This window comes from Vicugna pacos, chromosome 31, assembly GCF_048564905.1.
Source record: "Vicugna pacos chromosome 31, VicPac4, whole genome shotgun sequence".
NCBI classification, from domain to species: Eukaryota; Metazoa; Chordata; class Mammalia; order Artiodactyla; family Camelidae; genus Vicugna; species Vicugna pacos.
In genome coordinates this window covers 16035744-16056783 of record NC_133017.1, presented here as the reverse complement: position 1 = coordinate 16056783, position 21040 = coordinate 16035744, and the positions used below count along the sequence as shown (strand labels likewise).

Below are 21040 nucleotides of genomic sequence, written 5' to 3'. Positions count from 1 at the left end.
CAGAGGAGGGAGGGAAAGTTCTAAATTCCTCTGATTCACTGGACTGGTAGCCTAGGGCACTGTCTGTGATGCCGTAAGAATTGCCCCGTTGCATCTGGACCCTGTGCGTCTGTCATGAGGTTAGGTGTAAGCTGGTGGCAGAAACCCACAATGTCTGCTGTTCCTCCACCCCTATTTCTCAAGCAAAAGGTACCTGACCAGGTCCCTCGGGGTCACGTTGCTACTGCTTGGTTTGACGGAAACACTTGGTATCTCAAACCAGTTGTCTTGTCTGATCTGGGCTGACCTGACCCAGCAAGAGCCTGGGTTTTCATTAAAAACCTCCCGACCTCACCAGACCGCTCCTCTGGGATAAAATGGAATGATCCAGGCTGACCTCGCTTCACTCTAATGCTTTGCTGCTTCTCAGGAAAGGTGAGCAGAGGGTCACTAGTAGATGGTGGTTGCAGGGTTATTTAGGGGAACCTCCACCTGGGGTTTCTTCTCCACCACCACATGTGCTGTGTTTTCGCTCAGAATTCTGCTGGAACTGGAAGCATCCTGCTGCGTTAGTCCACGCCTGCGGCCAGTGTCACAGTCATTTGTTCGTTGAAATCCCGTCAATCTCTTACCTCCTCTAGGAGGGAAAATAAAATTGCAAGTGCCTGAGGGAAGGCAGGGCCCATGAACAGACATATCCAGGAAATAGAAACACACTGAAGGATGCTTCCTAGGAAAACTGAATGCTATTTTTTTCCCCTTAAGGCTCTCTTTTCTTTGCACAGGCAAGCTGCTGGGCGTATTTGTCAGACCCTGATAAAATCCGCAGCTCAGTCTCACCTGGCTTCATCATCAGCCTCCTGTCCACGTCCTCAGGAGGAGTCTATTCTCCTGGTTTGGGGTGCTGCTGTCTGCTCATCGGGGAGTGTCCTCTAGTCCAGCTAGCAGCCACTTGCTTTCCAGGAGCTGGGAGAACCGTGCTGCTTCCAGAGAGCTGGGTTTCACAGTGATGCCACAGCCAAGGGTCAGCCTCTCCACGGGGACTCACTGACCCATCAGCCCTTCCCTGGGGAGCGGTTGTGGCTTCACTGCCCTTTAAGGGGTACAGACACAGTGGTGCACACCCCAAGGAGGGTGGATGGTGAGTGAGCAGATAAAGGAACTTGTATTCAGCTTAGACAAGAGGAGGTCTGTGGAGTTACCAGAGCTGTCTTCAGGCGGTCAAAGGATTGACAGGTTGTCCTGAGGAAGTGGGACTAAATTTGTCCTGTGTGGCCTCGAGGGAGAGGATCAAAGCGAAGAAGGGAACATCCCAGGGTCTTGGCTCAGTGTAGGACAGAGCTTCCTAGCTGTCATTAGATCTGCAGAGGTGGAGTGGCTGCTTTGAGGCTGAGGGCAGTTCAGGCTTGGACTGGACAGCTGTTTGCTGTGATGCTGCGAGATTTGTTTAATATTAGCAGGGCATTTAAGCTAGGTGAGGGTAAGATCCCTTCCAACCTTGGAATTCTTGTTTGTTTTATGAGGGGGAGGTGATTAGGTTTCACTGACTTCCCGCTTGGAGGAGGTGCTGGGGATTGAACCCAGGACCTCTTGGGTGCTGAGCATGCACTCTACCACTTGAGCTATACCCTTCCCCCTAACCTTGGAATTCTGTTCTTGAATCTTCTTGGTGAATAAATACCTAGTACTCTTTGGAGCTTATTCCCAAGGTAAAGGGTGAAATACATCAATGTGTATAGAGAACCAGGAACGGCATTAATCACAGTACAGAGGGAAAGATGGAGCATACATGTGTGTACATGGGCATGTTTTAAATTCTGGAAAAGACTGCGAAGGATACTTAATAAAGTTAAAGCAACATTAGGAATTGATGTGGACAGAAAGTAATTGATTGTCACCAAATACTGCAAGTATCAATCAGATTCTGGTGGCTGTATGGTGTCTTTTCTAGCAGAAGATATTTTAAAATTTTGTCGTTTATAAAGTAAGAGCAGTGATAAGGAAAGCTCTCATTGAATTATCTAATACGATGTGGGATTGCTAAAAAGTAAAGCTAGCCTGGGAAATACACCGAGACGTCACTTACATTTCTACCACCTGCATTCCGCTTCTTTGAGAGAGACTCATGACATTCTAGAGGTGAAAATTACCTTCAAATCCACCTTCTCCTGCTCCTTTCTCTGCTGGACAGCTGACCTGCAGTTATTCATCCCAAGCCACACACAGCCAGGCTCTGTGAATGTGTGTCCGTGATCAGAGCCTGGCCGCCTCTTGTCTGCCTCAGGTCTACTGAGTTGCTTTTCTCGAATTTAGCCGAGGATACTCCCCATCTCTGCCCAGGTTTCCCCTTCTGATAAAGGGCTCAGACCTGTCCGATTGTGGCTGGAATTTGGGTTTCAGTTTCTTGCCCTGGTCAGAGCTCCAATGTGGACCAGATGTGACATCATCAGTGTGATACCATCTGGATGTCCCCCCAGTGCCTTTAGAGAAGACAGGGAGCCCTGGAGAGGGGTGCCTTTGGAATGTGTTGGGAAAAGTGCACTGTGTCTTTGCTGTTGACTCTCTGTTAACTTTATTTATATCCAGTAAAATCCCATTGCAGAAAGTATAATTCCAGCAGAGTGCTCCATAAAGTCATACTGTTTGCGCGAGACCATGTGGACTGCCTGTTATTTACCAGGTACCAATGAATTCTCTCTGATGGATAACAGGATGCAACAGAATCATCCTCCAAACCCTGCATATGTCGTAGGAGGCTCTTAACTCCGACTTCGCCACAGCTTACCGCGCAGCGTGGCAGGTGGGAAGAGCACCAGCTTCACATCCCAGGCAGGCATGGGTCAGCTTCCCAGGTCTGCCTTGGTTCTGTGTCTTTGGGCAAGTAACTTGACCTCTCTGAACCTCCATTTTCTGACCCTGAAAGTGAGGCTAATACCATCTTCCTAGTTGGGTTAGTGAGGGATTCCGTGTGTACAAAGATGCTAATACAATGTGGGGGTCACAGCGGCGTTTGATAAATGTAAACTCCTTTGTATCTTCCTCTTCCCTTCCTTTTTGTCCTCTTTCTTCTTCTCTCATAAGGAAAAGGATGCCAGGTTATGTACCTTTTATAGGAGATATTTTATTTGCTCACTGATCACAGTCACAAAGTCACATTTAGAGTTGAGGAGAAAAGAGGAAAATAGCTTTCAGTTCTCCCTATTACTCTGTCCAGAGGGACATCAGACCATTCAATGATCAGGCTGGGTATTAGAAATAATTCAGTTCTACTCATGTTTCAGATGAGTCATTGAGGCTTTAAACACCTCCCTGAGTGACCAAGAGCCACACATCTTGCAGTGAGGCTGGCATTCTTTGTTGACAGACACCTGGCTAGTGACATCAGGCAGGAAGGAGGCAGCGAGAAGGCAGATATGGGAAGAGATATTATGCTTTTAAAAAAATGGTGAGTTGAGAAGTAGCTATTAGAGAGTTTTCTGAATTGAGTGGTAACCAGAGACTTATATGCTCAGGAAATGGAGAGACTGGTTCAGAGAAATTCTGAGAATTCTGGCTGAATCCAGAGAGGCTGTGTATGAGATTGCAAAGCGGTCTGTTTCATTTGGGGTCAGAGGGATGACTCTCAGGTTCTCCCACAGGACAGTGTGACATCTCAGAGACCAAGGGTGACAGAGAAGCATCTCCGACCTTGGATGGACTGAGAGAAGGAGTTTTGAGTGTGTGCATGTGTGTGTTGGGAGGAGGAAGGTGGAGCAAGCAGGGAAAGTGAGAGAAGAGAATGGGAATGAACACTTATTGAGTAACTGCTGTATGCTTGACACTTTCTCTGTTATTCATGAAATCCTGTCAGTGACTCTGTGGTTAGTATTATTTCTATTCCTAGTTTACAAATGAGGAAACTTAGACTTCAAGAGTTCCCTGAGGCCGCATAGGTAGGGTTTCAGCATATAGACCTGGTAGAAACAGACCACATTCAGTGCTTCTGAGTGCATGTCTACAGCAACCCAGGAATTTGGTTGAGCGAAGAGACAAGTGAAATAAGAACCTTTTTCTTTCTTAGTTCAGCACTACATTTTCCATCCATATCGTCATTGAGTTTCCACTTTAGAAGCCTCAAAGGAAGATCTGAGCTCTCCATAAACTGGCACTATGGTTTCTCAGAATATCTAGAATGTGCAAATGTGCAGGAAATACTGAGGACAGAGGAGCAAGTTGAACTGCACCATGAAAACACAACTGGCAAAATCCACACTATGGGAAATTCTTCAGATCAAGCGGCTCATGTTTTCGTCAATGGATAAATTAAAAGGAAAAGTATGGTGGGGGAACCTGTCAATTGAAAGAATTTAAAATATTTATCAATTTTTTTTAAACAAGCAAGACCAAACTCTAGCATCAGGATCGATACCTTGAATGATAAAAATATAAAGCAACATAAGGAAGTGATTACTATAAAAGTCAGATAGTGGTTACTTTTGGGGGGAGGAAGGGGGTTGTGATGGGGTGTGGTACAAGGAGGGGTTACGGGGTGGACAGCAAAGTTCTAAGTCTTGACCTGGGTGCTGACTCCTAGGATGTTCACATATTAATAATACATTGAATTATGCATTTGTTTTGTGTGGTTTTTCTTCATCTGTTTTACTTTATAATAAAAGATTAAAATATACAAGAATTTAAATAAAATAGTGCAAACTACATCTTCTTTGATGATATTCATCTTGTTTACTAGACTGTTGTAAGTTCTGAGAAACTCTGCCTTAAATAAACCCTTCTTTGTTTAAACACACACACACACACACACACACACACACACACACACACTCAAAACCAAATAACAGAATGCTTAGATTATACTGGATGCCATTAGATATAAGAATAAAAGCTTTATAAGGCAATAAGTCTTGCTTCAAAGAGTTGTATTCTTATAAAAGCCCCTATCCTATGGTAAGTGCCTTTCTAGAAGTTTTGGTGTTGGGTGTACACCAGGTCTCTGCATTATTTCAGCCACTCCTGGCCCCCCTTGGAGACCTTTGCCTAGCTGGAGTGGTTCACTCTCCCTTCTGTCAGAAATCTTTTCCTGATCCCTATTAAACATAAAAGGGGGTTAAATAATCTCTCCACTTGCAGTAAATTTTTGTTTGGTCACCCTAAGTTTTATAAATCTACATCATGAGGATATAGTGAAGATGCAGTCTGTGTGGGACTGTAGACAGTGGGCAGGGTAGGCTGGCTGCTAAAATAGCCTGTTACGTCCCATGTGTGGAGACTGGTGCAGGCATGCAATGCTCTTTCACTGTCATCATGAGATACAGAAATGGTTCATTTTGTGGATCCCGCAGATTTCTGATCTTCAGGGGCTTGCGTGCCTTCTGCTTGGTTCCCGGATGTCTTTGTGGCCTTTTATGTTCAGTAATGCTGTGCAGATCACCTTTTACCTGCCCTTCTCCAGAGATTCCCTGTCATCATTCCTGTGATGGTTAATTTTAGGTGTCATCTTGACCTGGCTAAGGGATGTCCTGATGGCTGGTCAAACATCATTTCTGGATGTGTCTGTGAAGGGGTTTCTGGAAGAGATGAGTGTTTGAACTGGCAGACTGAGGAAAGCAGCTCACCCTCACCAAGGTGGGTGGGCGCCAGCCCGTCCACTGAGGACCTGGAGAGAACAAAATGGCAGAGGAAAGGTGAATTTGTTCTCTCTGTTTGAGCTGGGGCATCCATCTTCTCCTGCCCTTGAACATCCGTGATCCTGGTTATCAGGCCTTCAGACTTACACTGGGAATCAGGTCGTTGGTCCCCCGGGTTTTCAGGCTTTTGGGTTTGGGCTAGAATTGTAGAGCAGCCTTTCCTGAGTCTCTAGCCTGCAGGCTCGTGGACCCTGGGACTTCTCGGCCTCCGTAGTTGTGGGAGCCGACTCCTCATAATGAACCTCTCTCTGTATATCTGTATAGATCCTGTTGGTTCTGTTTCTCTGGAAAACCCTGATGACATAATTCCCGCATCCCGGGAACACAATGAAGTAAAATTAATAGTGAATCCTTATTCCAGAGGCTTGAGGATAGTCCATTTTTAGAAATACTCAGTTAATACTTAGTTACATTCACTAGCAGCAAACAATTCACTTGTGAACAGGAGAAATGGTATCTAGCAGTATGTAACTCAAATAATGCATATACTTACCTTTGAATTTTTTGCTTTCCTTTAAAAAAGTATGTATTTTTTGTTTTTAAAGTAATATGACCCTATTACAGAAAAACTTGAAAACTGAAAAAATGTGTGTATATTCTCCCTACAGTACTACAATCATGATTATGATTTTGTCTGTTTCTTCCTATTTTGGTATGAATATTTTTTCATAGTTGTGAAAAATACATATAATTGTATTTTTCCATTTTAAATTTCACCTTGAGTAACTATCATATAATCACATACCCATTTCCGTGCTACATTGTCATCACAATGGTAATTTTTTTAACTGCGTTAAATTTTGTCACCGGGCTTTGTTGCATTTTTTAACTGTTACCCTATATTTGGTTAGTTTGTTTCCCCTCACATTTGAACAATTACATTTTTGTATAATGTATAACGTTGTGCGTATTTCTTTTTGGTTGTTGTTGCTCTGAATTTTTAAAGTTAAAATATTAGCAAGTGTCAAGAATTTCAGTAAACTTCTAATTTTTCTTTTGCTCTGTCATGGAGTCGAACAAACCTAGTGATTGTTGAAGTAGGAGGCATATGTTAATTTGCCAACTGTTGTTCCACCCAAGATCTTAATTATGTATGACTTAATAAAGCCATGTGAAACGTGAGTGAGGCAGTAATCTTGTTTACATCTAGAAATTGGCCACAGAATAGCAGTTGTGGACAGTTTAGAAACTCACTGTAGAAAATGAAGATTTTTTTTTTTTTGAGTTCGGGAAATGTAATGCAGCATTTTCAATGTGTGTAAACATGTGCAATCTTGGGAGATGGGTCTTAGTTTTCATCATATGTTCAAAGGAATCCAATAACTAACCACTGATACAAGCACAATGTTTGCTAGTTGAATGGAATGCTATTTTTGTGAGTTTCTTTGTTGTTTCTTCTTTCCTGCTTCCCCTGCCTTCCCCCTTTTCTTTCCTTATTCATTATACTCGGTAATCAAACTCAGAAAAATGTTTTTTTAAACATTTTTTATTGATTTATAATCATTTTACAATGTTGTGTAAATGTTTTTTTTTTGATGAGCAGAGATTTATCACATGAAAGTTTCTAAAGACTTAAAACATTTTAAAAAACTAAGCACATATGTGAAATTGTTTATCAACTACCATGCCGATCGGTTTTAATTTGAGGAAATTTTCCCTTTTAAATCAGATTTAATATTACTTTTCTTTGTTAGAATTTTTTTTTTAAAGCATGACCAGGATGCTGATCACTAAATAAATTCCCACCTTTCCCACCACTTACTATGTTTTGAGAAGTCCATAATGTATTGAGTGTGGAAATCATTCATCAAACCCAGTTATCCTTTTCCTAAATTATTTCAAAAGGTATAGCTTTATTAACTCCGTTAAAGTTTGAGGCTCTTAAAGTTTTTGTACAGCTAAAGCAAAGAGGCATTCTGTGAAAATAACCTAAAATCCTTTCTCAGTGTTAGAAACGCTACTTCTTTAGAAAATAAAACCTTAGTCGTTTTTATTTACCAAGAACGACATCTCTTCTCCAGTGTAACAGGACTTCTAATATTCAATGACCAGTTCGTTTTTCATAAAGGACTAATTACTGTCATATGTTTTTCTTAGGAATGGGCTGTTTCTGGGGAGCTGAAAGGAAATTCTGGACCCTGAAAGGAGTATATTCAACTCAAGTTGGTTACGCTGGAGGCTACACTCCCAATCCTACTTATAAAGAAGTCTGCTCAGGTAGGAAGAATCTGCTCCATCGTGTAAGAAATAAGGACGGACTTGTCCCTGCTGGCAGGTGACAGGATCTTTAAAATGGAAATAATTTTTCTTCTTTTTTTTTGGTGTTTTCTCAGTCTTCTCTTGCCCATTTCTCTAAGTATACCTGTTGGCCTTTCACTTTATGCTTTTGGAAGATAATAGACTTCCTGTGGAATGTATCATCTCGCTTCCGTTGCAGAACAATCACCCCGAAACTTAAATCGCTCAGACAGTCATTATTACCTTATGATTCTGTGGGTCAGCGACTTAGACTGAGCCCAGCTCAGTAGTTCTTCTGCTGGTTTCTTCCCGGTTGTTTCGTGTGACTTCAGTCACCTGGTGGGTTACCTGGGGGCTGGGTGGGCTTCCATGGCTTCACCCATGCACCTGGTGGTTGCTGCCTGGCGGCCATTTTCTCTTGGCTGGGGCAGTAGGGATGGTGGACCACGTGTCTTTGGCACACTGGCCTGGGTGAATTTACCTGACGGTGGATGTGGAGATCCAGGAGCAGTAAGAGAGGACAAGCACCATTCTGCTAACACCTTTCAAGTCTCTGTGAACTATTTACTGTCATCACATTGGCCAAAGCAAATCACGTGGTCTAGCCCAGAGTCTGTGTGGGAGGGACTCCTCTAAAGCAGGTGTACGGGGGGTGGGAAGAAACTGGGAACATCACCACAACAATCTATCACCTGGGACAGATATGTCATATTTATTGTTTTCTTGAGGGAAAGACATTGAAAACCAGGCTATCGTGAAGGGACTGGCAAACTATGGCTCGCAGGCTAAATCCTTCCTGCTGCCTGTTTATATAAAGACGGGTTTTTTTTTAAATACAGCCATGACTGTTTATTTATGTTACCTGTGAATACTTTCATGCCACGATGGCAGAGTTGAGTGGATGCAACAGACACTGTATGGCCTGTGAAGCAAAAAATATTTATGATCTGGCCCTTTATGGAAAAACATTTGCTGACCAGGACAGGCAGATGCCCCCCAGGGCAAATTCTCACTCAAATACAAGCTAACCTCTCTGGAATTTGTTTTGTTTTGCTGTTTGTTTCCAGCATTTAAGGACTTCCTTTACCTTTCTGTCAGCTCCGGTAACATTTCAAACACATTATTTTTCTCTTTTAAAAACTTTTTTTTTCATTTTAAAAATAAAAATGGTACATATTGAAGGTGCCCAACATGATGTTTCTATATACACAGTGAAATAATTACTAATAGTCAAGCTAATTAACATACCCACTGCCTCACAGACTTCATTTCTGTGACGAGAGTGCCCGTGATCTCTCTTAGCAAATTTCAGGTGTACAATGAATGCAGTATTATTAACTACAGTCACCATCCTGCACATCATACCTGTAGAGCTAATTCATCTCACGTAAATGAAAGTTTGAACCCTTTGCCCAACATCTTCCCATTTCCCTGGTAACCACCATTCCACTCTCTGTTTCTGTGAGTTTAATTTTTTTAGATTCTACATAAAAGTGAGATCATGCAGTATTTTTTTTTCTGTGTCTAGCTTATTTCACTTAGCATAATGTCCTACAGTTTCATCCATATTGTTGCAAATGGCGAGATGTCCTTCATTTTTTAGGCTGAATAATCTTCCATGGTATACATGCCACACCTTCTTTATCCCTGTGTTGATGGACACAGGCTGTTTCCACACCTTGGCTGTTGTGAATAATGCTGCAGTGAACCTGGGAGTGCAGGTATCTTTGTAAGATACAGATTTCATTTCCTTTGTATATATACCGAGAAGAGAGGTTATTGCATCATACGATAGTTCTGTTTTTAATTTTTTGAGGCACATCGTTACTGTAAGACATGTCTTTCTTTTATAAGAGTATGTTATTCACGATCTTAGGAGCTCTTAATAGGGAGAGTTTATCTAGATATATAGTCTGTCACATTGACAGAAATGGGATTTTAAAAACATATAAATTGTTTTATCTTTTGAAAATAAAGGTTTGAATTGGTGTTACTTGTGGAAGACCCTCTCTGCTCTTGGAGGGTGCTGTGAATGAAGGTGAGGGAGGAACTGGAGTTTGTTCAATAGTGAGCAGGTTGGCGTGTTTGCTACAATGTAAATTCTGATTCTGAGACGAAATTTGAACTAGGCAACGATGAAATTATCATAAAAGTATACATATACTTGTTTTTCTTGCTTCTGGAGAAAAATGGAAATATTCTGATGTTGAGAATGTGGAATATCGAACCAATACTTTAGTGGTTAATCCTTTTTTTTTTCTTTGCTTCTGTTTTAAAATTAAACAAATGCTTATGCAGAGCTATTAATGCAGTCAGATGAACCCTGGAGATTACCCAGGTGTAGCCTCTTCAGTCTTAAGAATCGAAATTAATGGATTCCTTCCTGTAATTGCAGACAAGGCTTAATAGCCTGAGAGAAAAGGTTGCTAAGAAAACCTCCAGGTACCTACTGCTTATTCTGTTACTCTCCACCAGCAAGCTGCTAATCATCAGTTAGAGTATTGTGATTGCTTGTTTGTTCAGACTCGCTCCCATTCAGCTCTTCACTGTAGCAAGAGCCACATGATAAGTGCCCTTTGTTGAAGCCCTACTATGTGTGATAAGCACTTTGTGCATCTTTGCTTTTTTCCATCTGATCTTCCAAACAGTGCCATGAAGTGTCTCAGCTTCTGTCTTTTACAGAGAGAGTGTTGAGGCTCAGAGGGGATAAGTAATTTGCCCAAGGTCATGTCTCCCAACCTCATTAGCTCTCAACTCAAAACTGATGCCATTGACCATGGTGTAAGTCACCCGACTGTCATCATGTCCCAGCCATCCTCCATTCATCTATGCAAGCTTCCCTCCACACATTTTCATGTGTACGTTTGAGTATATTGGTAGGCTTTTTAATGATTAGTGTCTGGAAAATACTGAGCAATTTTTTTGGTCTTTCTGATGTTTAGAAAGAAAAAGGACAAAACCTTTTTAAGGTGCAGTTTTTGTAGACGTCTGGTGCGTCAGAGGTCTGTAGCAATGGTGAAGTACAGAAACCACAGAGGTTGGCAAAGAACTCCCTATTTGATGTGAACGCTACCTGCTAAGTTAGCGGTGGCACCGGGAAGCATGGTTGTCATGGAAACTTGCTCCTGATTGGGAAAAGAGAGTTACAGGGTCTTATCCAGACACAGAAGGAGAGATGATTTCTTCCCCAGGCTTTTTTGTTGTTGTTGTTCTGATCATGAAAGGGAAAAACAGAAAGGCAGACAGAAGCTGCGATAGGTCTCTCTGGCATAGAAGTGGTGGGCCTTCCGATCCCTGCGAGGAGCAGGGAAGGAGAACAGACAGGGTCCCTCACTCGTGTAATTATGGTAACCAGCCAATTAAAGATTTTTGACCAAGGAGAGGGACTGGGGAGACAGAAAGCAGGTGATACTGGCTGGGGACCCCTGCTAGGGCCTCGGGTGCGCAAAGCCTTGCTGAACGAGTCAGCCCTGAAGGGGTCTGACTTGCAAGAAAGAAAAGCCACGTCTCTGCTAAGACGTGTCATAATTGCTGAGGTTTTGTGTGAGAGAAATACTAGTCTGTGCACCAGTATTTGCCTTCATTTCAATACTGCTTACTCTCATGTTTGCAGTTACGCCTGTTGTAAAGTTGGTCACAACCAGGAGCCTTTTGTAAAGGTGTTCCTTCCCTCCTGCCTTCGTTCATTCAAGACAAGAAGCCTAAGGACCTGGCCCGCGTGCCAAACCCCCTCCCCTCATAGAGCAGCACACCTGAGCTTGAGGCGCCTTCCGGTTTCCCGGGGCAGGTGCCAGACCTCCAGGGTTAGTGCTCAGGAAGGAGTCTCAGGATCCTGCTCCTCCCCACCTGCAACTGATCATCTGGGGGTGGAGGGTGTTTCCTCAAGTCAGAGCCTGTGTCAGAGCTTCCACAATGATTGTCTTGGTGAACAGATCGATGATCACAAGCCGTGGATCTGGAACCATTGGCCGCCGTTGTGCTTGCTTCTGAGTGGGTCTTGGCTGCACAGCCTTGAGGGCCAAGTGAGCACGTGAGTGTGCATGTGAGTATCAAAGCAGATGTGTATCCACACAGGATGTGTAGTAATGTCTGGATGGAGTTACCGGGTGGCTCTTCATGGGCCAGTGATTAGGCACGTAGAAAAGAGATATGGCTTCTAGTAACAGCCAGGAGAGGAGGTGACCCCCACAGCGACACTTGGGTAGAGTCGACTCTGTCGTGTAAACAGAACGGCTGGCTCACTGATGGGTCTGTTACACGCTGGGTGATCAGTGTGAGACTTGAGCCTGACTCATGGAGAAGACATGGGGAAAATAGTTCCTCAAGCATTTGCAATGAAGTTGCCCTTTGGGGTAAAGTATAAAATAAGTCTGTAATGTGTAAAAGTAGAGATGGGCAGCCACCGAGAAGAGAGTTGGCTTCTGGGGCCCCAGGACCTCAGCGTAACCCAGTGGAATGTCCTGACATTATGAAAGGGAAAGAAAAGAACCTTCGTGGGGGGCTGGTGCACCAGGCCAGCCTGGGGAAGGGGAGGTCTGCTGGCAGCCACGGGTTGCTCTGTAAGGTTTGGCTGCTGGACTGACTCCCAGAGCCTGACCCCATGACACTTTTAAGTTCTATCACTAACTCCTCTTGTTCTGCTCCACACTCTGTAGAAACTTCTTGTCTTTTCTCCTCTTGTGGAGATTATTTTCAGGAAGAAAATGCACTGAGACAAGGTCGGTCAACCAGACAGTTCTAATTCTCATTTCAAATTCAGTTCAATGCATTCTGAGATGTATAGCTCAGTCTATTGTGAGTTTAGTCTACCTGGGTCATTCTTTCCATATTGGATTAACCTGGGGTTAAATTAAGTGGTAAAAATGGAATTTGGCCTTTTGAAGGCTGAGAGTCAGAAGCCTGAACTGCCATGATTTTCCAAAGGTTCTGGTGGCCTCCTTGCCTTTCTCTGGAGCCTCCTCACATGTGTCCCTCACATGTGTCCATCGTTTCATTTCAACCCTGTTTGAAAAGTGACCATCCTCCTGGAATAGGCACTTAAACCTCCCTTCCTCAGATTCATCAGTTATTGCTGGATCTCACAGACTGAGAAACTTGCATCTCCCAAATGTTCTAGGGCTGAATTCCGAGGCCTCTGAGAGCTGCCCACCACTGGCTCCTGCACCAAGAACCCAGTCTCAGCTGGAGGCAGGGTAGCCTGGTTCACAGCCACAACTTTGCTACCGTTTCTTGTCATGTTTCACATCTGTCTCTAAGAGGTGTGCTGAGAAATAATTTAAGTCTTAGTGGCCATCATTTCTGTTCCTAAAATGATTTCCAAGGATTCATCCATTTATTTGGTATTTCTTAATAGCTCAGTGTAGGCCTGGCACTAGAGAACCCACAGAAACCAGGAACAGAACAGCCTAAATTTCGTGCAGGCTTTCTTAAATAAATGTAGCAGATGCAGAACATTGCACTTGGTACCAGAGGATGGTTGTGTATGATACATGGTTGAATAATGCTAGTACCTGTCTTCCAGAATTCTTTCTCTATTGTCAGATGAAAGCTTGATTTTGCACATTTGTTTTAAAGAGTTGTACCAACCCTGGCTTTATACACACACACAGACACCCAGATATGCGCGCACGCACACACACACACACACACAAGCTCATGCATGCAAGCGTGCACACACACACACCCAAAAACACACATTTGTTATGCAAACCAACTGATTAACTGGCATGCTGTTGCTTTACTGCGTTGATTTTAGAAGTAATTGAGCTATTCAGTTTCCTGAATACCCTGATAGAGAATTATTCTTACATTTTGTAATAACGACTACACAGATGAAAATATGAAAAGACATTCTGCAATGGATAAGCATTCTGGGTTAATTTCGGTGCATTAGCCTAATACACAAATAACCCCATTTCTGGCAAGAAAACCCAGGATGTTCATTCACTGGGTAATATCTTTTCGGATTTTGCTTACAGATGTTCAGAACAATTCCGTGTTTATTAGTCTATTCAGAAGCTTTTCGAAATCTGCACAGCCAAATGGCACCGACGCCAGAAGCGTGAAAGGGCCTGCACAACTTTTTCTCATCAGTGAGATTTATATAATCACCACAGAAAAGCTGAGGCCCAGACGCTCTTCTTTATCAGCAGGGCACTCTGGTGGATTTTCGCGCAGCGTGTTCAGGAGAAGTTCTGTGCAGGAGCCCCGGCTCGGAGGGAGCGGAGAGTGGGAGGCTCATGTCACCTCCCAGTGGGGTCCATGCTGAGGCCGTTCCACTCTTTGGACTCAGTTGCCTGTCTTGTGAAATAGGGGCAGGGCTGCTTTATGAGGCTGGCAGAGTTGCTTGCAATGGGGTTCTGATCTGAAAATAAAATTCTTTCATGTTGAAAGTATCCTAGGAAATCCAGGGCAGGCACTTTCTATCCCTCTAGCTCTGGGGCTTGCTAAAGATAAAAGCAGTGGGTCTGGAAGCATCGCCTGGCAGGGGGCTGGGTCAGCCCCCAGAGGGTGCACGTGGAGGGGCAGGCGCTTTCCTTTTAGCCTATTCTGTGTCCTTAGTAGGGTGTACCCACCCCCTCGCCAAATGCAGATCCCTGTTTCCGTGATGCCTAAGAGCTCTAACAAAGCATTGAATAATCTCCCCACTAATACAAAGCAACTCAGTATACGTTTTTAGTTTGACTTCATTGCTGAAGTGTTTGGGTGGATGTACATGTCGACATATCTTGCATGAGATTAATGACCCCATGCTTTTGCAAAGTAGTGATGAATTCTGTTATTAACAGATTTTACCAAGCAATGCACAACTCTTTCTAAATTCCTTGCAGACTACATTAAACCTCTTTTTAGTGCATAGTAAGTCTTATTGTACCCTTTTCAGTGTCAGTCAAAGTAAATTACTAAGGTATTGACATACCCCTGAAAATGCAAGAATTCTGGAGTTCAGTTCTTGCTGTAAGCGATTGGATCACTTTTTGTTCCTCTTAATTAGGCATAAAATTAACCTTGAACTTCTAGCAGGCAGGATGAGAGTGCTTATCTCTCTCAAACCACCAGGCAGAAAGCAAGCCCCGAGGTCAGGGGTCCTGTGACTCCTGTTTATAACTCCTAGGACCAAATACGGCCTCTCCACCCAACCCATCCGTGTGGCCGTTGAAGACAGATCAGTTCCGTGAATGGACTCTACCTGACAGGGCAAAATATAGGTCATGGGAAAACTGCTTTTTTGGTTTATTTTCTAAGCTTCAATAACCAGCAAAGACAAATTTGGATTCTTGACAAGGGCACCCTTCTGAAGGGCATAGGTCATGGGGAGGTGATGGCATTTCAGTTCTGGGGCGGGGCGGGGGGAGGGATCTGGGGCTTAACCATCTTCTAGCCCAGGGGCTTTCAAAGTGGGCGATGGTAGGACCCTCAGGCTCCAGGAGGTGCTTCAGGGGTTCCACCAATCAGGAAGTGTTTTAAGTAAATAACGAAGACTTAAGATGCTAGGAGCACTCATTCACACTTTTAGCTCTGTTACATACTGTGGTCTTGATTAATACTTCATTTTAAAAAGTTCTGGAAAATGTTTGGAAACCAGCGAGACTGCTTGCTTTGTCGGATAAGGAAACCGGCCAAGAGCAGGTGATTTGGGAGACAGATTTGAGAAGGACTGAACATTTATTTGTCTTCCCAGATCATGATGTTCCTGGAATCCTAAAAGGAAGTCACAGTCTGAGTCCATCATGCCCTTTTAAGTGAGGATAGGGACCGCGGATTCAGAGCAGAGATGGCTGTTGAATTTGAAATGTTAACATTTCAAAACATTAATATTTTTGTCAACTATATCCTGGTTGTCATGTCAGTTAGGCTGGGGTTTTTGGTTTTTTTTTTTTAATTGAGCATGGGCGTTTTCTAATAGACAGTTCTTAGGTCTGCTGGATGCCCTCAGTGCTGTCTGCCCCAGCCTGTTGTTAACCTGGCATCTCTCGTTTGCACCGACCTCGGAGCGAGAAAGCAAATCAGTCACCCAGAGATTGTTGCTGCCTCTCCCTCTCTCAGAGCCTCTGCTGCTCTCCAGCCTGGGCTGTGGACGCATGGTGCCCGCACAGTCTGCAGACTGATTTGTCCACCAAGCAGGTCCTCGAGATCTGACAAGATCTGACGAACCATCTCACTCACAGCTGTGTCTCATGTTCAGTCTCGGAGGGAGATGACATTGTAATCAATGGAAGATACATTCATGCAGCCTTACTGAATGCAGAGCACCTTTTGTTCATCACAGTCTGCCCTTCATCCCTGGATGCTAAAACGAGCACCTGGGCTGGCCTCTCCTGCAGCGGCTGGACAGAATCACACTGTCTCTCCTGCTCACATGGCCGTGGACCCATTGTGCTCATGAGCAGGCTGGTCAAAGTTCCCAAAGTTGAAACAAAACAGACATGAGAGCCCTTTGCTAGAGATATTTCAAGTTTGCTAAAATAATTCAGTCCAGCTTTAGATGTCACAGAGGAGGAGGAAGATGTTTCTGTAGCTTCCAAGGGCTGAAATCTGGGGAGCCCCAGGACACGAGGCAGCCCAAGACCTGTGTCCCCAGGTGGGAAAGGAAGCCTTCATGCCTTTCCTTCCTTGTCGGGTTGACCGACCAGAGACTCCAGTATGTCACTGTCTGTTGTTTGTCATTTAAGGGGAGGGAGGGTGAATGGATTTTGACACTTTGTGGACTCTGAAAGTATTGCATGTTCCAATGGACTTGAAGTAGTTAAATGTGCCAATATTTCAGCATATCCGATGGTCAAATTCTAATAGGCCATTTAAATGGAAAAGAAATTAAATGAAAAGGAACAGTAATGAAAAAACAAACTTTTTTTATACTTACACAGCACTAGAAATAGGTTGTTCTTTCATTGTTTTGGGATTATATTCTCAAAGATTTAGAAGGGAGATTAAAGGGAATTTGCTATAGCAAGTGATTCTTAAAACATAATTGCAAAAGCAATTGATGAATGTGCCTGCGCTGGTATTTTCAAATCACAGGTAACGGGGCTGTGATGGAATATGAGCAAAGCACCGAACAGGAGGTTGAGCTTCGCTAGGAGTTTTATGTGATACTCTGGGTCTTAATTACTTCACAATGATGGACAGTTTTTTACAGCCTTAGAATCTGGTGTCTTTCTTTTCCTTTTTCTTTTTTTTGTCTAAGTTATGTTAAAAGTAAATATGGGGGTCAATTACCACCGCATCTGCCAAGTCAGAACCGCAGCAAGAGGGGCTCGCCTGAGGACACGGTCACCCGTCATGCGCGCGAGCCATGCAGCAGGCTGGGAGCGGCCTCAGAGAGGCCACTGCTGTGTGCCAGGCTGGCCTCGGATTTGCCAGGCCCTCATCAACATGCCATCAGTCACAGGCCACTGCGTCCCCGCAGCTGTGGGCCAGGCTTTGCTTAATAAATCCTGGCCTCTGATGCGTGGAATTGCGGGGCCTGTCAGGAGCGCCGAGGGACAGAGCTGATGTCAGGATCTTCAGGCTGCGTGGGGGAGCCGGCGCCCCGTCTCTGCGGCCGGAGCTTTACGAGGAGGATGCCGCCCCACGGCGGGTCACAGGGTCCCCTCTGCTTTGTAACCGCCTCCCTCCTCTCCTTTTTTGTCATCTTCTCACCCCACTTCTCCTCCCCTTCCCTCTTTTTCTCTTTCTTTCCTCTAGTTGCTTTCCTTCACAATAGTCCTAAAAAAAATCACGAGAACCAGTGACTTACATGGTGCCCACCTTAGGTTTAAAAGAGTTTATAACATGATGCTCTCAACACATAGTATTGTAATAGCTTATATTAACTGCTGGCTTATGATGTCTACAGAACATCTCCAGAGGCTGAGCTTTGTCACAGCCTATGAAATAGGTAGGGCAGTGTTGTCGCTCCCATGACCAGGAGGCAAAGCTCTCGAGAGCAGAAAGATGCTCGGGGTGTCACCGGCTACTTAGAGGTCCTGACCATCCCTTCTCATGGCATCTCTTTTGAAAGAAACAGGTTTGTATTTCAGACCACCTCCTTCTAAGCTTTTTCTGCATTCATTTCCAATAAATGCATTTTCACATTCCTTTCTTGAGCATTTTAGGATACTTGAAAAGATATAAAATTTAGCGATTAAGTTCTTATAGGAATAAATTAGAATTTAGAAAATGGTTTATAAATATTGGTGGCCGGGAACTATATGGAAGAACTTGACCTATAGAAGCATGGATTTCTTTTTCGGTTTCGATGGATGGATCTTGGAGGTCATCTGTTTCAGTGATTCTTGAGACTTTTAGTCAGCATCAGAATGCTTTCTTCTGATAAAGATTTTGCATATAAGTCTAACATTAAAACACAGTGTCCCAGATACTCTGATTAGTAGAGGGGCTTCTCCCTACACTGTCCTCATTCTTCAGGCCAGAGAGGTGCTTCCTTGGGACTACGTCTAGAAAGCAGATGGGGACCAGGGGCCACTTCACTCTGGGCTGAATCACACGGTGAAAAGGAGAAGGCCTCCCCACGACCGCATCGCACACTGAAGGAGAAGACCCTCTCTTTACACACTCGTGCCCGCTTTCGGCTGCACCCTGGAAGTTACCAAAGTCCCCAGGATTGTCAGGGAAGCCATCCAGAGATAAAGCTCTGGAAGGCAGGAGAAGGGGACCCTTTATTCTCTGCCTTTGCAGACGTGTACCAGGTGCCGAGATGTACGTAGGAGCCGTTAGCATAGGCGTTTTGGGTTTCCCAGCCAGAGCATCCAGTTTCACCCAATCACTTGTCTCCTTCCATTTTCGGTCTCAGCTCTGGCACCTTGAGCATATTTATTTTAAAGCCCCTCTCTGCTCCTCAGTCCTGGAGGTCAGGAACTGTTAGCTACCATCTGGGGACCTGCCTTGCTGCAGAAGGGTGGGTTGACAAACAGTCATAGGTGCCTGAACTTGTGTATCTTTGTGCACAAGAGAAAAAGTCTGCCACCTCGTTTAAGGCTTGTTAAATTGTATTTGATAGTTTGAAAATGCTCCAGGAAAACCCACCCGTCCACTTTGAAGAGTTGCGTTGTAAAATGGCTAAGCCTCATACTGGGGGTGCTGGTAGGGTGGGCACGGGAAGACGCTATCTGTTTTTGGCTCTTCAATAACATTTTTTAAGTAATAAACTTTATTTTTTTAGAGAAGTTTTAGGTTCACAGAAGAATTAAGAGGAAGATGCAGAGATTTCCCATATACCCTCTGTCCCCACCCCATGGCTTCCCCCATTGACACCATCCCCACCAGACTGGTACATGTGTTACAGCTGATGAACCTACATGGACACAGCGCTATCACCCGGAGTCCGCAGTTCACCTTAGGGTTCACTCTTGGTGTTGTCCAGTCTGTGAGTTTGCACAAATGTGTAAAGATGCATATCCAGCATCATAGCATCACACAGGGAACCTTCACTGTCCTAAAAATCCTCTGTGCTCTGAGGATTCCTTCCTTCCTCTCCCCAGCCCCTGGCAACCCCTGATCTCTCTACTGTCTCTGTAGTTCTGCCTTTTCCAGAACGTCACATAGTTGGAACGATACAGTATGTAGACTTTTCAGACGGGCTTCTTTCACTTAGGAATATGCATGTAAGTTTTTTTCCACCCCTTTTCATGGCTTGATAGCGGATTTCTTTTTCGCCCTGAACAATATTCCACTGTCTGGGTGGACCACAGTTTAGTTATCCAGTCACCTACTGAAGAACATCTTGGTTGCATCCAAGTTTTGGCAATTATGAATAAAGCTGCTATAAACTTAAGAAGCTCATTTTTAACCACGAAGCGGAGAGGTTAGTGCGGGACCTTGGGGGTGGGGGAGTCCTGGAGTCCTGGGATGAAGGGATGTTCTGCCAGAGAGGATTCCTGGCAGCTCGCACCAGGCAACTGCGGGCTTCATCTGCCAGAAACACTTAGATTCTTTACTTGAGTGTGTGTGTGTGTGTGTGTCACACAGGTAACAATCATTCGCACAGCACACCTGTGTGTGGGTGGCCGGTGGTTACAAGATCTCAGGGGAAGGTAGCTTTCCTGTCTTCTGACAGTCCCAGCGTTCGGGCAGGCGGGGGTCTGTACGGCCCTTTCAATGGCCAGGTGTCTCTGTTCAGCCTCACATCGAGGGTGTAAGTCCTCGGAGTTCCACCTCTGTGGGGATATTTCCTATTAGGTAACTCATTTGGGGGAGCCCCAAATTTCATCTCCTGCCCTCTTTCCCCACCCCAAGTGGCTACCAGAGAGGGTCCAGAAGAAACTCCAGGGCTTTGGATCTAAAGATAGAATTCCCTCACACCAGTGAAACATGACCTTAGAGACCTGGGGGCTCAACGCCTCGGACAGCGGAGAGTCTCCATCAGCCCAGATGCTCTGTTCTGTTTGGTCCATGAGACTGTTTCACGTGTGTTAAATTCCTGCACCCCCAGGACCTACCATTTGAGTACAGAGGAAGGAACCTGAAGAAATTGTCAGGAACATGGTTCACAATCATTCAGGAGGTAAAGGATGTGCCCTGTGGTGAAACCAGGTGTTAGGGAGCCGTGTCCTCCTCCAGTCTGCAGTGTCCGTTTCCCTGTCCCTTCTCCTGGGGGTGGGAGTCACAGGGGACCGGTCCTTCCTCCTTCCCTTCCTGTGTCTATCGCATATGCATTGGGTAGAAAGCATTATTTTGGGCATTTGGGAAAGTTAAGAAAAGAATATGTTGAATGTTCTACACCAGGAATATATTTCTAGTAGGGAAGCAGGACTGGGCGAAAGTGAGCTGGGTGCGCTGAGGTGAGAATCAAGATGCAGTGTTCCCTGCTCTCTCCCGGATCCTGTCTTGCATTCTCTGACTTTGCAAATGGTGGCTGCTGCTCTCCTGGGCTTTTCTCTGTGGGTCTGTAGCTTTGCTCTGCTCACAGCTGTTCCTGACATTGGTGCTTTAGGCTCTGTCTACCTCACCCCCACCTGAAGGGCCTCATGGATGGATGGCTCTGCCTGCCTCACCCCTACCTCCTGGGCCGGTGGCTCTGTTGCCCGTGGTTCTGCTTTGTTCTGTGCCTTGAGGTAACATCAACACAGAAGTTCCAGAAAAGAAGGCCTGGACCTGTTTCCCTTAGATTCTATAAGATACGGAATTTCCAGAAAAGA

At 44.6% G+C, this 21040-nt stretch overlaps 1 protein-coding gene across 3 annotated transcripts in view; it reads left to right on the top strand.

Annotated features, from left to right (window-relative positions):
* MSRA (methionine sulfoxide reductase A) overlaps positions 1-21040 on the top strand; it is a 285156-nt gene that overhangs the window by 135385 nt on the left and 128731 nt on the right. For all 3 annotated transcript variants that reach the window (XM_072952597.1, XM_072952598.1, XM_072952599.1), the window contains exon 3: positions 7761-7880. In XM_072952597.1, coding sequence (XP_072808698.1) covers positions 7761-7880 — 120 coding nt within the window. The remainder of the gene's footprint in view (positions 1-7760; positions 7881-21040) is intronic.